The sequence below is a fragment of the Primulina huaijiensis genome, chromosome 14 (genome assembly GCF_012295235.1).
Source record: "Primulina huaijiensis isolate GDHJ02 chromosome 14, ASM1229523v2, whole genome shotgun sequence".
Lineage (NCBI taxonomy): Eukaryota > Viridiplantae > Streptophyta > Magnoliopsida > Lamiales > Gesneriaceae > Primulina > Primulina huaijiensis.
This window is the reverse complement of record NC_133319.1, coordinates 17,891,678-17,908,503: the sequence shown is the minus strand read 5'-3', so window position 1 is coordinate 17,908,503 and position 16,826 is coordinate 17,891,678. Positions and strand designations below refer to the sequence as shown.

General features: G+C 32.9%; 2 protein-coding genes and 1 long non-coding RNA gene across 3 annotated transcripts; 2 read left to right on the top strand and 1 right to left on the bottom strand.

Annotated features, from left to right (window-relative positions):
• The first annotated feature begins 320 nt into the window (after positions 1 to 320).
• Positions 321 to 6,775, top strand: LOC140957682 (protein root UVB sensitive 6-like). Its single transcript, XM_073415022.1, has 13 exons — positions 321 to 779; positions 1,478 to 1,576; positions 1,707 to 1,820; positions 2,872 to 2,943; positions 3,043 to 3,153; positions 3,309 to 3,428; positions 4,077 to 4,178; positions 4,286 to 4,358; positions 4,767 to 4,850; positions 5,011 to 5,075; positions 5,243 to 5,344; positions 5,417 to 5,596; positions 6,319 to 6,775. The coding sequence occupies exons 1-13, from the start codon at positions 438 to 440 to the stop codon at positions 6,382 to 6,384; spliced, it is 1,530 nt and encodes a 509-aa protein (XP_073271123.1). The 5' UTR covers positions 321 to 437; the 3' UTR covers positions 6,385 to 6,775.
• A 6,070-nt stretch (positions 6,776 to 12,845) lies between these two features.
• Positions 12,846 to 13,921, bottom strand: LOC140957683 (zinc-finger homeodomain protein 4). The gene has a single exon (XM_073415023.1). It carries the CDS (start codon positions 13,916 to 13,918, stop codon positions 13,055 to 13,057), a length of 864 nt encoding a protein of 287 aa, XP_073271124.1. The 5' UTR covers positions 13,919 to 13,921; the 3' UTR covers positions 12,846 to 13,054.
• A 477-nt stretch (positions 13,922 to 14,398) lies between these two features.
• Positions 14,399 to 14,839, top strand: LOC140957684 (uncharacterized). The gene is made up of 2 exons (XR_012171671.1): positions 14,399 to 14,518; positions 14,758 to 14,839. It is a non-coding gene; the product is annotated as an uncharacterized lncRNA (long non-coding RNA).
• Positions 14,840 to 16,826: the final 1,987 nt, after the last annotated feature.

Below are 16,826 nucleotides of genomic sequence, written 5' to 3'. Positions count from 1 at the left end.
TCTCTCAAAATTGATAAATTGCAATTAAAAATTTTCGTACGATAATTTTACAAAAGGATATGTATAAATATGAATAAGTTTTTTTGAGACGATCTTACGAATCTTTATCTGTAAGACGAGTCAATCATATCGATATTCACACTAAAAAGTAATACTCTAAGCATAAAAGTAATACTTTTTCATATATGATCCAAATAAGAGATCCGTCTCACAAAATACGATCCATAAAACCGTTTCACAGGAATTTTTGATCAAATATAAACCATGTGTCCGCGTCAGCCCGTCTCCTCCAATTCAAATGGGGCCCCTCTTCCTATTTCTCCTCTTATTCTCCTCCCCACACCACCTGTGGCTCTCTCTATCTCCACAAGGGAACAGAGGCGGATGAAGAGGGAGAAAGCCGCCGCAGAAACAACAATTTGGTTTTTTCCGACGAAATGAAGCTCAAGAACCCCTCAAGTTCGGCTTCCCGGACCCTGACCGCATCGGAGACGCGCCTTCTGGTCCGGGAGACGCTTCGTATTAGCGCCAACCTAGCGTCGGCGCCTCCGCAGTCTCCGGTTCCAGAGAATACGCTGGTTCATGATTCTGGATTTGGAAGAGTCGCGGAGGATCAGTTTATGGATTCTAGCTTGCGGATGATTTGCAGCGAGGATATTGATGGTCGACGGTGGAATTATTTCGCTGAGAGTAGTGGTGGGAGGAGTAATGGCGCTAAGAAATTTAAGAAGAATTCTATTCGCGCAGTCTCCTTGCACAGTCCCAAGGCTCCTGTTGATGTCAGTATTCTTTTTTTTTTTAAATAATATTTCCCATTTATTAGCAGGGTGAATGTGCGAACATTAGTGTAGGCACAGTTAGAATCAGTTTTGAACTAGTGCATTTATTGCTTTAATACAATCGAGTTTTTCTGGTTGTAAATCGGCAATTGACCAAGAATTTCATATGATTTTACCCAAAAAAGTGCTACCTTCTAAGTTTTTTGATGACTGGGTGGAGGCAAAGTCATGTGTTTTTCTGATTAATTATGTCTTTTTTAAAATTTATAAACTAGTTCCGAAGCTATCCGATGGAAACTTGGTAGTGTGTGTGCAGCGGACCAAAAAATTTCAGTTCAGTTTTTTGAGGGAAAAAATATCGCTCTTTCAATAAATGGTTTTTAAAATAGTGATAATATCCCACTTCTTGCTTTCAATTCGTAGCAAGGAACTGTTCATATGTGATGATGTGAATTTTAGTTAATTGGCCTTTCAGTCATAGTTGTTTATTTAAATTGTATGTCTTAACATTAGAGAGTGAAATGAAACAAAGCAGTAGTAAATATGAATACATATGCATGAATTTATGTGGGATATCGTGCTGCATATGCTCACTGACCTAGGCACGCAAATTAAAAGTTGGCAAAATAATCTAGAAATAGAAACCAGAATGAAAGAATTTCTATTGTCAATTTTATTGTATTGTCTATGTGGTCTAGGAGTTGATGGCATTTATAAGGTCCTATGTTGTCCCGGAAGGTTTTCCTGAAAGTGTCACGCCTTCTTATGTTCCATACATGACGTGGAGAGCCTTAAAGGTACTTGGTTCTAGAGTAATTACAACACTAACACAATGCAAGTAACCATCAGCGGCTTCTAATATCTACTACGTATAGTTATATCCCAGCTGATCCAACATAAGGATAGTACGTTTTGTCTATATTGTAGCATTTCTTTGGTGGAGCTATGGGTGTTTTCACAACACAAACGCTCTTAAGTTCTCTTGGAGTATCCAGAAATAAATCTGCACCAGGTGCTGTAGCTATTAACTGGATTCTCAAGGTATGTGTGAGAAATGACTTGAGTTTGTTTATTTTCACAACCACTTCATTGTCTATTTCTTATTTTATTTTGTGGAGGATTAATTGATTGATGGGAAGTTGTTGAGTTATTTAAATGGTCACAGTGACTGGTAGATTTGTCTTCAAATTGCTCGTGCACATCCCCACTGCATTTTTCACATAATGGCCTGATCAAGAAGACATTCTCATGATGTATTTAAATGTGACAGTGTAGGGTAGTGATGGTCATGAGTCAGACGAAATAGTTTGTGAAGGCTATAATTTTGATAGTAACTTGGATTTTTTATGTCCTGTTTCTTGTACATGCATCAAAACGAAGTGTTGAAACTTTGAGAGGAAGAGATCTCAAATTCAGAAAGGAATAGAAAATAGAAATGTAAAAAAGTTGATAAAGTAAATCAAAAAATTGGTCTTCCAAGGTGTGGGTTTGATGCTTGATCCTGTCTTGTTTGTTGATCCTTTGAACCTCTATTTTTTTTCATAATTATTTTATGATTCAGTCTTTATAGGAACACTCATTAATCTATTCTCTTCATCATTCTCGCTGCATTTTAATGTGCTCATTGATTTGTAAATTTAACAGTTGGTTAGTATTTGTTATTTTCTACTCTCTTGGATGATATTGATCTGGATTTGTGAACCTTGTGTACAAGTTTTGTATCAGGTTTTTGTTCAAGAGTTTTTTTTTCTCCAAACTTTGAAGTGTTGGGCAGTGAATTTCCCATTTTTCCCCCTATCCTCAAGTTTTTAAAGCGTTCTTTCCTTGTATCCATGTGTTATAACTAATCACAAAAAAAGTGATCATACTTTACTTTCCACCGCATTATTCTTTTTGGGTAATTTCATATGGACTTTCTATATTTATTTAATCATCAAAATAGTACAAGCTTTGGTCACGAAATAGTTAGAATCGGCTGCATAGAATATGTCTCATAGATGGATAAGAAATATCTCAAAAGTTATTGAACTATTTTTTTGTGGTTGAAAAATCATTTGAATTACTGTAGTTCATGTTGTATGACTAATTGCAGGATGGAGCTGGACGGATTGGAAAGATGCTTTTTGCTCGGCAGGGGAAGAAATTTGATTATGATTTAAAGCAGGTATTGGGTTGCATAATTTTTTAGGTTAAAACCGGTGAACTGTATTGGTAGTGTTAACCAAGCACACCTGCTATCTGTGCAATTTTATGTTTCATTCAGCTTAGGTTTGCCGGTGATCTTCTTGTGGAGTTGGGAGCCGGTGTAGAATTAATAACTGCTGCTGTCCCCCATCTATTTCTTCCTTTGGCTTGTGCTGCCAATGTAGCTAAGGTAAGGTACTGTCACTTTTTGGCCTGTTAACCCGTTCAACGTGATGAAATAAATCAAAATTAATTTTATATATCCATCTTGATAGGAAAATTAATTTCATATATCCATCTTTATAGGAAAATTAATTTCATATATCCATCTTGGTTTGCTTATAGAATGTTGGTGCTGTGACATCAACATCAACTAGAACCCCAATTTACAAAGCCTTTGCTAGAGGAGAGAATATCGGAGATGTGACTGCTAAGGGAGAATGTGTTGGAAATGTATCTGATCTGGTATGCTTTTCCAACTGAGATAATATTACGTGCACTCTTATGTTAACTATGAAATTAGAAGTCATACCACGGAGCACACTGGTTTTGAAACCGATGGGCAATTATGTGATCTAAAGTTGCATGCATTTTTATCAGTAAACTGCATGTTCTAAGAGCGGATTTGTGAGCTGCCCTTGTTTCCCTATATTTAAGTCTCTATAGGGTAACCTGTTGAATTAAGATCTGGCTACCGGGGCAGTCTATAACTTGTTAAACTCATTTGCTTGATGTTGCCGAAGATTTTTAGCAAATCAAGTTGTTTGATTGAGTAGTTTTACATATCAGAACGGGTAAGATCCTTTCAGTTGATCAATACTGTCACAAGGGCTTGAACTGGGAGTTGAGTTGCAGATATTTAGCGGCTAATTTGTTTCTTCGATCCCCGTGCTCCATTGTATCTAAACCTCCTCACCCATCAGTTAGTAAAACCAAAATTTCTGTGTCAAAATGTTGGTGGGGAATTTTGCCATGCCGATTGACAGAGACGGGTCTTTGGGAATGCTGGATGTGTTGGGCACGAAGCTTGGTAGATTTTAACCATTCTAGCTTGTTGCATTTTAGAGCACTTGTTTATTTATAGTTGAACTAACTCCGAATTCTCTTGTGAAGCTTGGAACTGGATTGAGCATAATGATTGCTAAAAGAAATCCATCCCTGATTGCCACATTTGGGTTGCTCTCGTGTGGCTATGTCATGAGTTCGTATCAAGAGGTTGGCTAATGAAAATACATAACACTTTACTCCTTTCAGTTTTAATTACTCTGTTTTCATACTCCTTCAAATGTTGATTGAAACTATGCGTGGGTTTATCCTTTCAGGTGAAATCCATTGTGTTGCACACACTAAATCGTGCAAGGTTCACAGTGGCAGTAGAAACTTTCCTGAAGACAGGTAGGATTGAAGTACATGAGTTCTTCCCTCTCATCTTTGTACCTGATTTATTTTCTGTAGATTTATGTATTTTAGCCCATTCGAAGTCTTATACCTTTTATCATTTATGTAAGAAATCAAAACTGAGACATGTTTCCTCCAAATGCTCTTTTTGTTTAATGATGTAAGCAGGGTTGATTTTACCAGTTGAAAGTTCTCATCATTCTGTCGGTTCTTATAGTTCACTAAATTAATGCAGTTTTCTTTTCATATTGTGTTAAAAATGATCAATTTGTGTAATTTATGCGTTCAAATCTGATGTAGTGATTATATATGTTACTGAATATCTATTAATTTGTGTTGTCTATTTCTCTCCTCACTAATTGTTACCATTCGAAAGGTTGATAATTTGCGAGCCTCGTTTTTCAGGACAAGTTCCAACTTTGGAAGAGGGAAATTCAATGGAAAATATTTTCAGTTTCCCATGGAAGAGACACAGACCTATTGTTCTGGGTACTTGCCTAGACATATCTGTCTACTTCTCTTTCTCTATGTGTGTGTGTGCTTGTACTCACACATCTATGTCCTCATTTCATGATTTTCTTCTGATCATGTTGCACCATAAAATGCACGAATGTAAAGATTGCCTAATGATTTATTTTAAAATTTGCAGGGCAACGATTTAAGGAAGCATTCCAAGACCCTAATGCATATATTGCATTGAAGCCTATTTTTGAGGTGTGTTATTTTTATGGGGAAAAATATATATAGCTTATTAGGCTCCATTTTCTCCGGTTTCTGCATGTTCAAATGCACATGGACATTTATATGCTTTGCTTATGCATGCATGTATTTCCTGTCACTACTTAATGACATTTTTGCAAATTAAATCTTCTTGACAACAGAAAGAGCAATACATTGTAACTTATAATGTTTCTAAGGGCAATATCTATGCCTTGTTCAAGAACGGAGCGAAGTCTGATGATATGTTGAAAGCGGCTTTTCACGTAAGCTTTCGACCTGATGATCTTATACTCGTTACTGCTGTTGGTGTTTCTCACTACCTTGAGCAATTACAGGCCCATGTGCTTCTTCACATCATTCGCTCTGACAACCAGAACCAAATGTCCCATACAAACCGAGAGCATGATCTTTCAGCAGCACTACCAATATTGGCTGATCCTCAATCTCATGTTATTGAATCATACAAGATGGTATCAGCCTTGTATGAGCCTTTCAAAAACAAAGCTAAGGATCAGGTAATTGGAGATCTGCGTATTTTTCTCTAAACTCTTACTAGTTGAATGTTTAAACCAAAGTTGATGAGATTATTTGCGAATATATACATTCAGCTTCACCGTGTCATTCTCTTGCAAATTCTCAGATGAAGTTGTTAGGATGCTTTGATATTTCTGTTAGGGGAATTGAGGGAAAGAGAAAAAGTTGATGCTTTGATATTTCTGTTAAGGGAAGTGAGGGAAAGAGAAAAGTTGTTCTGATTGACTGTCCTATAGCATAGCTGCATAGGTTAACATGAACATCGCCTAAATGAACTGGATTTGTTCCTCAAATTTAATAAAAACTAAGGGACTGTTATAAGTTTAAAAAATTAGATATGTTGTATTAGAAGATTGGAGATTCAGGGCCTGAATCCTCGATGGTGTTCTTGACACTTTCAAGGCCAACTTTGATGTCACTTGAACACTATTATTACATGAAGGGCCGACTAATCATCTCCGCAAGATTTTCGTAAATCCCTGATTTCCAACTAGCACTTGGAAAATGCATGATGAATCCCCGTGGATCTTGTTAACCTAAACTCATTGGAAAATTCTCGAGTACTGTGTATCATCTTCAAATTTCAACTGCCATTCTAACTTACTGGTTTTAGATCAAGTATAGTTGCAGAATCTTTCAAATTTGATTCTATGCAGATTGCAGATGCCATTATATTTATATTCTAACGGTCTGGCATTCTCAGGGATGGGTGATGTCTGAATCGCTACTCAATCCTGGGCGGGCACGGTTATGTGAATTGGCCAGTTAAGATTCACATAGGTAGAACTAGCAAAATATTGGGATCACTTCCGATATCTGGTGTGCTCGTTATCTATGAACCGTCTTCCTCGAGTGTGTTACAAATAGCAGAATGCAACACAAGCAGATAAGGTATTTTTTTGGTACAAACCGGAAACTACTCGTGCTAAAGTCTTTCATAGCCGGAGTCTGGAAGCTATGGTAACAAAATGGACGGTGAAAGAGAGATTAGGTTATTTTCTGCGCCTGCCCTCTTTTCTTGTTTATACAGTAATGTAAATCTACTTTTTAAGGCTTTATTTCCTGGCTATTGATTTGCCGTGAATCTAGTAAAAACCACACCGACTGACATTTTGCGGTGTAGTTTTTTCTCTCTGAAGTAATATTTTTGGATTTATTAATTACTTGTTCCTTAATTAGGGATGTAAGAAAGTCGAGTTGACTCATAGAATTGAAAGTAATAGTAATATTTTTAATAAATAAAATTTAAAAAATTTATAAACTTTTTGGAAAAAAANCGTAAAAATCTACATATACGTTTAAGAATTAAATGATTTAACTTTTAAAAACTTAAATATATTAGAAAGATGTCTATGATAATCAATTTTATTATATTAATTATTTTTTTTTCTTAATTTCTTTGATCAAATTCTATTGAGTCTGACTTATAGATTTGATCTTGTAGAATTTGACCATTGAACGAAAGAAGGTTTAGTTACGATCAGAAATTGAATATGTTATTTATGTTAATTAATTATTAGTTTAAAAAATTAATAAAAAATAATATTTTATGATTAGGTAAAAAAATCTAGTGAAATCTATAAAAAAAAATGTACAAAAATCTATAAAAATCTCACAAAAAATCTATAGAAATTCACAGAAATATATTTGTAAATATACGAGATTATGCAAAAATCAATAAAAATCTACCAAATCTACGAAAATCTATTATTTAAAAAAATAATTAAAACTCTAGATCAAATACCCTCCACAAAATGAATTAACTAAATCCAAGCACAGAGAGGACCACAAGCCCGATCAGCCAGTAGAGACCAACACAAGCTTCATATCATAATTATTTGGGCCCATTTTGCTACATCATCATCAAATATATTCTTCTAAATTTGGTGCTAAAAAAACGAAAATTCCTTATTGGTCCCAACACTGCATCGATCAGAAAGAGTAGTGTCGCCCAAAAATTAATCATTCTGTGTTGGTTCCACGCCCATGTAACACACACACACACACACATGTATAGAGGTATGATATGCTGGGTGTCTTTCGTTGATCGCTTTCGTACGTGCAGTGAACATCTTGTGAATATCACATCAATCGATCTTGAGAAACGTGTTGTATTAAATGATTGGAAGATGTTCACATGATCATATTGTGGAATGTCATATAAACCGATCTCAAAAAACGTGCTGCATGTCCATGAAACGTGCTCCAAACGTATCAAAATTATATATACTTATAGTTTAAGCGTTTATTTGCAAGCCTAACATATAATTGTATTACCCTCGGTATCAAGATCACAGCCTTCATTAGGAACTAGTACATATGGCTATGACACCCAGCGCATTGCGTCGAGTTTGTCCTAAAATTCCTCCACTAAATACTAACCCGATCGAGCATACTTGAAATCCTCGATCGGAGCAGGCATGTGTCAAAGCACGATCTCTCTCTGTGTGTGTTGGTTAGTATAAGAAGTTGATGGTTAATAATATGTTTGTTTTAATACATAGGACTGGGCAAATGTATGTTGCAAGTGGTGTTAGTATATAAGGTGTTTTTTTAAAAAAAATTAATTTAAAAATAAACCATGTTTAAAAAATGGTGTTAGTATATAAGGGTTTTTTTTAAAAAAATTAATTTAAAAATAAACTATGTTTAAAAAATAAGATGAATGACGAGGTTTTGCAAAAAATATAAGGTAAAACACCACCATCAATGATAGATGCTGCAATATACATTGCAATAAAAATATTGTAGCGTCCACCACTAGTAGTAGAGGAAACTGATAAATTTTTTATGTATTTTTTAAATTTTTTGATTTTTTATTATTTGTTCTCATTATTTTTATTGTTTCTATTAGAACTTGGACACATCTCATTAGGATCATAGATTAATTTAGAGGAGATGAATAAATTATCTCCACAATTTGTAAATATTTTGGTTGAGTTAGCAATATTGAAATTGAATTCATGTAAGTTGAGTTCTCAATAAGTCAACAGTGAACACTGTGCGGAAATAGACCGACTGAAACTATTTGAAGAAAATAGCTTATCAAAAACTCAGTTGGGCTTTCAAATGAAAAATAAATGCAAGCAGACTGAAATGTAAATTTGCACATTTTGTTTTTGGATGTTCGGAGACTTCAATATTCATACATTGCCTCTTCTTCTTTGTGAAAGGATTTCACTAAAAAAATTTGGTAATTACAAACAATTTGAAATCACTCATTTCAGTAAGACTTTTAAATGCCTAATTGAGACTCTAAATATACTTCAATCTTAATCAAAATGTGCAGTAAGTCTTCTTACTCTAAATTACAGAGATTTCACAAGGAAATTTACAAAACCGTTTCAGTAATTACAAACAATTTGAAATCACTCATTTCAGTAAGACTTTTCAATGCCTAATTGAGACTCTAAATATACTTCAATCTCCTTGCTAAAACCGTCGCTAATTTGTCTAAAAAACATGCTAATCGACAACGGTTTAACAAAATCGTTGTCTTTGACCCTAAAAAACGCTCAAAGACAACGGTTTTATAGAACCGTTGTCATTGACCCTAAAAACCGTTGTCGTATGTACGTTGTTGATTTGGTTTTTTCTTGTAGTGAAAGAGTCGGGATAATTTAAAACTTGTCTAACTAATCTATATATAGACTTCATCTGCAACGTCCATCTTGTTAATAATATATCTGATTCCAAATACAGGGTTCGTTGTTGCCATGTAAATCTTCATTTATGACAGATTCAGGTAATGCACAGTAATTCTGACATTCTGTTGAGAATCAGCGACTGTTGGTACGGAAAACATTTTCCTATATTTCAACTGAGCTCTGATTATTAATAAGTGAGTGTACTGATAATCTTCTGACAATGTTTGGATTTTAGCTGACTGGTCGACTGAAATAACCTATCAGTTGGGCTTCATCAGTTATCTTTTGATCAGTTTATCTATCAGTATTCCTTTTCGTTTTAAACAATGCAATCAGTTAGGCTCAATAGTCAGTTGGCTATGATTGACTTAGAAAACTTTTCCTCGTGAATATTTAGTTTTCTTCTTGAATTCAGTTTAGTTAGGCTCTATAACTATTCATTGGATCAGCAGTCTTCTTAAATCACCAAAACTGAAATGTTCTAACACATCTCTTGTTTAATAAAATAAGACTTGAAATCTCATATAAAAAATGAGAGTTGAAACTCAAGTTCAATAATTCAAAAACATAGATTCCATAAAATGGTGAACCGGTAATAAAAGATTTTCAAAAAATTCTTTATTTGTAAAATATTAGGTAATTAATCTTTCAAAAAAATTGTATTCTTTATATTGTTTTAAAAAAATTTATTTTTTTTATTTAAATATGTGTTGCTTTAATTTTTTAAAAAAAAAATAAAGAAAGAAGTATATATGTGTATTGATCAACTTATTTTTATTTTTATTAGTAATATGATTAATAAAAAAAATTAATAATGATAGTCGGAATATACAAAATTTTGAATTTTCGTAATTAATAATGATAGTTAGAATATGATAGTTGGAGGCAACGGACGTTGTTGATGATGGTGTTTTACCTTATTTTTGCAAAACATTACCATTTATCTTATTTTTCAAAAACAAATTATTTTTCAAATTAATTTTTTTATAAAAACCATAGTATATATATGATGTCCTAAAAAAATAGAAAGATAAGAATGTACAATATTGCTGGTGAAGGTTTTGATATAACGTAGCAGCAAAGAGTATCTGACAATGCTGCACAATATGTAATAATACATCCTCTATCCTTTATTGGCAATCATAGTATATAATTATTTTTTTAAAAAAAAAAAATTTCATCCCTTTATAATTTTGGACGTTCTACCTCCTTTCAAGAGGGAATCGAATTACTCGAAGTCCTCGTTATTATGGATGTTCATCGGTCGGTTCGGTTCGATTTTCGGTTTTACAAATTTATAATCAGATATCTGAACCATTTTTCTTTGGTTCGGTTCGGTTTTCTACCGAAATGGTTCGGTTATTTCAATCGGTTATTTCGGTTTTGATACAATTATTTAAATTAATAAGATAAATATATTGTAAAATATAATATGTTATCTTTTTACATGATTTTTTAGTAAAACATTTAAATATAAAGTTTAAATGAATTACAGAAACAACAATCGACTAAATATTATTCAAAATAATTAATCTTTCACTTTATCGTCTCAAAAAATATACAATAAAAATAAAATTATTAATTTAATGAGATTTCGATTTTTTCAGTCGGTGATGTTTTGACATATATAATAATCCGAAACCGAACCAAATAAATTTCGATTTTAACATTTATATCCAAATTATAAAGTCGGTATTCGGTTCGATTCAGTGCTCAATTTTTCGGTTTGTATTTTCGATTTTTGTCGATTTTATCCGAAGTTTGAACACCCCTACTCATTATTGTCTATTTAAAATTGTAAGTAATGCTCGAAATCGAGTTTAATTAACTTTTACATAAATAAGTTCGCTTTAACACAATATCAAATTCAGACGTTAAAGTAAGCACGATGGATGAACATGGTATATATAATTTCAGTAAGACTTAATGTATCTACCAATTGAGCTATAGTTGTAGACAAGAGAAATTTGGTACAGTGTTCGAAAAATAAAAATGGTACTATCTTAATTATTTGATGAAATTGAGGGTTTCGTGTCTTTCAACAATATTGTGCATAGGATTCATTCATTCATTCTTGAGATCATCAAAAGACAATGACACATCATCATCTCTCTCCCACTCTACCATTAAAGCTGAGACAAAACATCACGCCTTCACACAATAAATCAATTCTTCTATAATTACAGTTGGATATATATGGTAGTAGTAGTAATAATAATAAAATATATAAATAAACATATTTCACCTTCAAAAATATTTTCCCTTTCACTTTTTTTGGGTTTGTTATAAAAATTATTATAGCTTTTAAGTAAACTGAAGTAAATTATATTAACCATATTTTTCCACCCCCAGCTTATTTGTCAGTAAAGTTCATTGTAATAATTTTCTTGTATTCTTATTTATTCATGGTCCTTGGTAGTTGTCCAACATTGGTTAAATAAAATTCCTGAGAGTTGAATGTATGGATTTGAATAATCTTTCAATCTTGAGTTAGCTTTCGGAGTTGAGTTAGGCTCAAGTTCAAATCTTAACATGGTATCAGAGCTCAGGTTCCACTGTTATGTATTGGACCACCCGTTCTGCTCATAGTTGGGTCATTTGTAAACTTTACGCTCCAGATGTTCATTCTTGGGCGTGAGGGGGTGTGTTAGTTGTCCTACATCATTTTGATAAAATACCTGGGAGTTGTATATATGGGCTTGGACAATTCTCCCCTCTTGAGCTAGCTAGCTTTTGGGGTTGAGTTAAGTTCAAGTTCCAATTTTAACATGATATCAGAGTTCAAGGTTTTACCGTTATGTGTTGGATTGACCATAGTTAGGACACCTTTTCTGTTCATTTTAGGTCATTTGTAAACTTTACGCTTCAAATTTTCATTCCTGGGCGTGATGGAGGTGTGTTAGTTGTTCCACATCGGTTAAATAAAATCCACGAGAATTACATATATGTACTTGGACAATCCTCCTCTCTTGAACTAGCTTTTAGAGTTGAGTTAGAGGCAAGTTCTAATCTTAAAAGTCCTAATCAATTTTGACATATATCTTGTAATAATAAGTGAGTTCATGCACGTTTTATTGAAAGTTAATATATTCATTTAGATTATTCTTGGATCGATATATTTGAAATGAAAATTTTTAATTTTTTTGTTTTGGTTAGATATGAATAAAATTCATGTGAATTTCAAATCAACTCAATATCAACTTAGTGAATTTCAATAATAATTATGTCATAATTTTTTATTGTATTTTCTTGTCTGTTAGTAATCTTGTTTCAGCTTTTGTATTTCAGTTATCGGGAAGCATTGACCTTCCCTTACCTACATTTTCTATAGGTAAAAAAGAAGAAGATGCTTTAACAAAAACTATCCAAATTATTAGAACTGTGTAAATATCATCCAAGATTCATCTCATCCACATATTTTTAATAACAATCAATCAAATCAAACTCAAGTTTTTTTTTCCAAAATAAAAAAAATAAAACTCATATTTAATCCACAGAGTGCCAGAAAGTATTAAATACAATCTGCAAACAAATAATATTATACATATCCAATNTATAAACTGAAAAGAGTCAGATCTGGTAATGATCAAACCATAAGTAGCCCATTAATCAACTCTAAAACATCACAGAAAAGCTAGTTTTAATTGTAGATCCCAAGATAAACGTAACAGCTAAAGAACAAAATCTCAAAAAGAGAGAACAAGAAAATGAAATAAAGCCAAAAGAAGAAGCTGCTTTCCCGGCCCCAAGATCAAAACATAAAAAGGAAAAAAATATATATTAAATTTTCAATCAATTATCAGTCTCTAAAACTTGGTTCTGAGCATTGGATTGATGATTCTTCTTCGCGAGATTATGCTTATTGTTATGCATCCAAACTTTGAGCACTCTTCTCTTCACTCCAATTTCTTGACAAAATTGCTGCACCAGAGATTCTTCTTGCTTCTGTATTTTCCACCCCACTTTCTCAGCAAAACTGTGCATTTTATCCTTCTGTTCTTGTGAGAATTTTGTCCTGAATCTCTTCTTCACCATTTGATGCACCGGTCTCGCCGCCACCGCCCCTCCGCCGCCGCCCTCCTGTTCGTCAGACTCAGAAGGGGCAGCAGCCCCCATGTTGTATGGCATGATCATGGGATGAGGCGGCCCCACGTTTCTTGAAGAGATGAGAGTCCCCGAATGGTACCCCAAAGCATGATTATGTCCCAACAGAAGCTTCCTCCCCATTCTTGAATTCAGATAGTAGTTGTTCTCACAATTAGAGAAATTATGCTGAGTGCTGTTGTTATTGTGGCCATTATCTCCCTCGGTTTCTTTTCTATGGAAGTTCCTGTGGCAGCTGCAGGCCGAGCAAATAAGGGCTTCCAAAGTCCCTTCTTCCCCGCTGGGCATGAATTCTCCACACCCGTCCGTTGCATTTCCTCCCATTGAAGCTGCATGGTTCTTTAGACATTCTTTGTACCTCACAATTTTCTTGAACGGCACTGCTGCTGCTGCAGCATGGTCATCTGGCATGATAGGCCCATTCGAAGGTGGGATTTGTTGCATGTGGGATATGGTGGGAAGATGATCATGATGATGAATTATGTGGCCATGGCCATAGGTACTGTTGAGTGGGATAGGCATTTCATGGTCTTCTTGATTTGGAAGTTCCATTTTGGTTAAACCCTTCTTTTGTTGCTTTTGAATGAAAATGTTTGTTGTTTGGAGACCAAAAGAAAAGACACCAGACAGGAGCAGATATATATATATATATATATATATGTAGAGATAATTATTAATGATTAAAGAGGGATTATGGTTATAAACAAAGTAAAATGATTAAATTTTTTGCACGAAATTGGTGGCTAACTCAAGAAAATAAAAAATATTGCCCTAGCAGCTGGGGATCTGTGTTTCTTGATTAATTATATATATGTAATTATGTGCTGCTGTCCACTCTTTATGAAGCAAAACACACTAAAAAACAACTAATTAATGAACCACACTCATGAAGTAATTTGGAAACTAACTAAGAAACTAAAAATTGGTCATTTCAAATTCCAGGTTTTTTCTGATGGACTCCAAGAAAATCAAAGAAGTGATCGATATATGGATCCAAAAACAACAAAATGCTTGCTTACAGAGAGAAGATCCAAGTCCATAATAGAGCTAATCACAACCAAGAAGAAAATCTCTCTTCCAACACATCTTCCATATTTTATCCTTGATTTTTGGAGATGTCGATGACCTCAAATTAAACTCCAACTCCCCACCGTTTTACCCACCTGAGAAAATATATAAAAAAAAAAGATCGATGTTCAAAGATCAGTAGGATAATATCGAGCACTGAAGTGCTGAAATGGGAATCATAATCACTGCAAGAAGCAGCTGGAAATCAAAGAAACACTGAATCTCAAGTAAACGGCACTCGCTAGCTAGCTTCAAAACATGGGGAAAAAAAACATTATCAGCACATAACATACATCACTTGGCCTCAGAAAAACAAAGTTAAGAAAGTAAAACAAACCCTCGTTTCATAAGGGGCTGATACACTTTCTTAGGCTAAAAAATCCAGCAATTTGGAGTAAAAAAGAAGGGAAGAGCTAGGCGTGATGAAGAGGAAAGAGGGGAGAGGGTTTTTTGAGGAGTGAATGAAGCACTAAACATGGAGCTTATACAAGTAGTTGAGGGCCTAAAAAAGGTGGAGAGGAGAAGAGAGAGAAGAAAAGATTAGGGACAAAGAAGAGGAATTTAGTTTTGGAGAGAATAAGAAAAAGGGTGGGGTAATGTATTTGCTTTGCTTGCACTACTACTGCTGAAAGCCATCGAGTTTACGCCATATGGAGACCAGTGTCAGAGAGTGGAGAAGACAATGCAAGATGGGTGAGTTTATGTGTACAGAGATCTACTCCCATTTTTATTTTATATAAAATAATCAAAGAAAACAAAAAATGGCTGTGTAATCTTTGCTAATTACTTTTTATTTTTTAGTTATATAATTTTAATTTACTTATATAATTATTGTGTTATTATAAAATAATCGAATTTTAGATAATTATCTATATATATATATATATATGATATATATATATACACTTTATAATTAAGAGAATTTCAGAATAAATTTTATTTCACGTAAATTGGTAAAGTGTAGTTAATATCTAATTACACCCTTCTCTTGAAATTTAATAATCAAAATTTAAATTTTACTATTCTAAAGCATTTATATATGTAGAGCTTATAATAATAAATGCTTTAGAGAATAGTAAAATTTAAATTCTAATTATAAAATTTCAAGAGAAGGGTGTAATTTGATATTAACAACACTTTACAAATTTACGTGAAATAAAATTTATTCTGAAATTCTCTTAAATATAAAAGATTTTTTTATCCAACTTATTTCTAAATTATTTAAAGCTCAAACTATTAACAGTAAATTTATCATATTATATCATAATAAAATCATATATATATTTTTTACATCAAAATTATCAAAGAAAAAAAAATTAAAAATGGCATGTATCATGTGACAAGTAATATTAACATAATATAATTTTTTTAAGAGCATACGTGGATAATTTATACTCCCACGTAGAAGTTGAATGATTATATATAATAATAATAATAATCATAATCATAATAATTGTATCTAAGATACGTACGAACGTCGATATTTTTTGAATTTTGATTTATTCAGTCCACACGTACAAGTTGCGAATGAAGGCAAAAATTTGTGTGAGACGGTTTCACGGATCGTATTTTATGAGACGAATATCTTATTTGGGTCATTCATGAAAAAGTATTACTTTTTATGATAAGAGTATTACTTTTTATTGTGAATATCGGTAGGGTTGACCCGTCTCACAAGAGACCTACCCGCGAATATAATGAATTGTAATTCTTATTATATGATAAATTTTTTTTCCCATAAATTTCTGTTTTTCACCCAAAAAAAATAAAATATAGGAAATTTTGCTATAAATTATAATTATAATGAATAAAATGTACCCTCGCATTCAATCGCTGGGCATTCCATCGCTGGGCATGTATATCTTCACGAGTCTCATTAAATTATGCGACTCATTATATATTTGCAATTTTAATTAATGCATAACTACCTCTATAAATACTAACATTTAAAAACTTATATTCCCATGCACCTCTTGTGATCATTATTATATTTGATAAATTAAATTAAATCTTTAATAAATATAAATATATACACTATATTCTCAAGAGACTCAAAATTTTATTGAAAATTCCAAAAGTAATAAGTATTTGGTCATCTAATAAATTAAATTTATTCTTAGTATAATATATTATTTATTTGCATATTTATTTCGATTTTTTCGAGAGAATTGATACGATATTGAACATTGCTAACATGACTTTGAATCTTGTTGACATGTCCGACATTGTGTTTGCGCTTCAAAGAAGTTCGGATTAAATGTAAAGTAATTAATTTATTACAGTAAAAGAGAATATATATTTAAGACTAATTTTAATGTTTTTTTTTTTTGAAATTTTGGATATAAATTATCATTACAATCTTAAAATTTCAAAAACGGATGGAATCTGATCA

Bases quoted from the DNA above. Each gene is read 5' to 3' on its own strand.
- LOC140957682 (XM_073415022.1), top strand. From the start codon at position 438: ATGAAGCTCAAGAACCCCTCAAGTTCGGCTTCCCGGACCCTGACCGCA. The intron at 5,345-5,416 runs GTAAGCTTTCGA...GAGCAATTACAG, and splicing joins TGTTGAAAGCGGCTTTTCAC to GCCCATGTGCTTCTTCACAT. The intron at 5,597-6,318 runs GTAATTGGAGAT...TGGCATTCTCAG, and splicing joins AAAACAAAGCTAAGGATCAG to GGATGGGTGATGTCTGAATC.
- LOC140957683 (XM_073415023.1), bottom strand. From the start codon at position 13,918: ATGGAACTTCCAAATCAAGAAGACCATGAAATGCCTATCCCACTCAAC.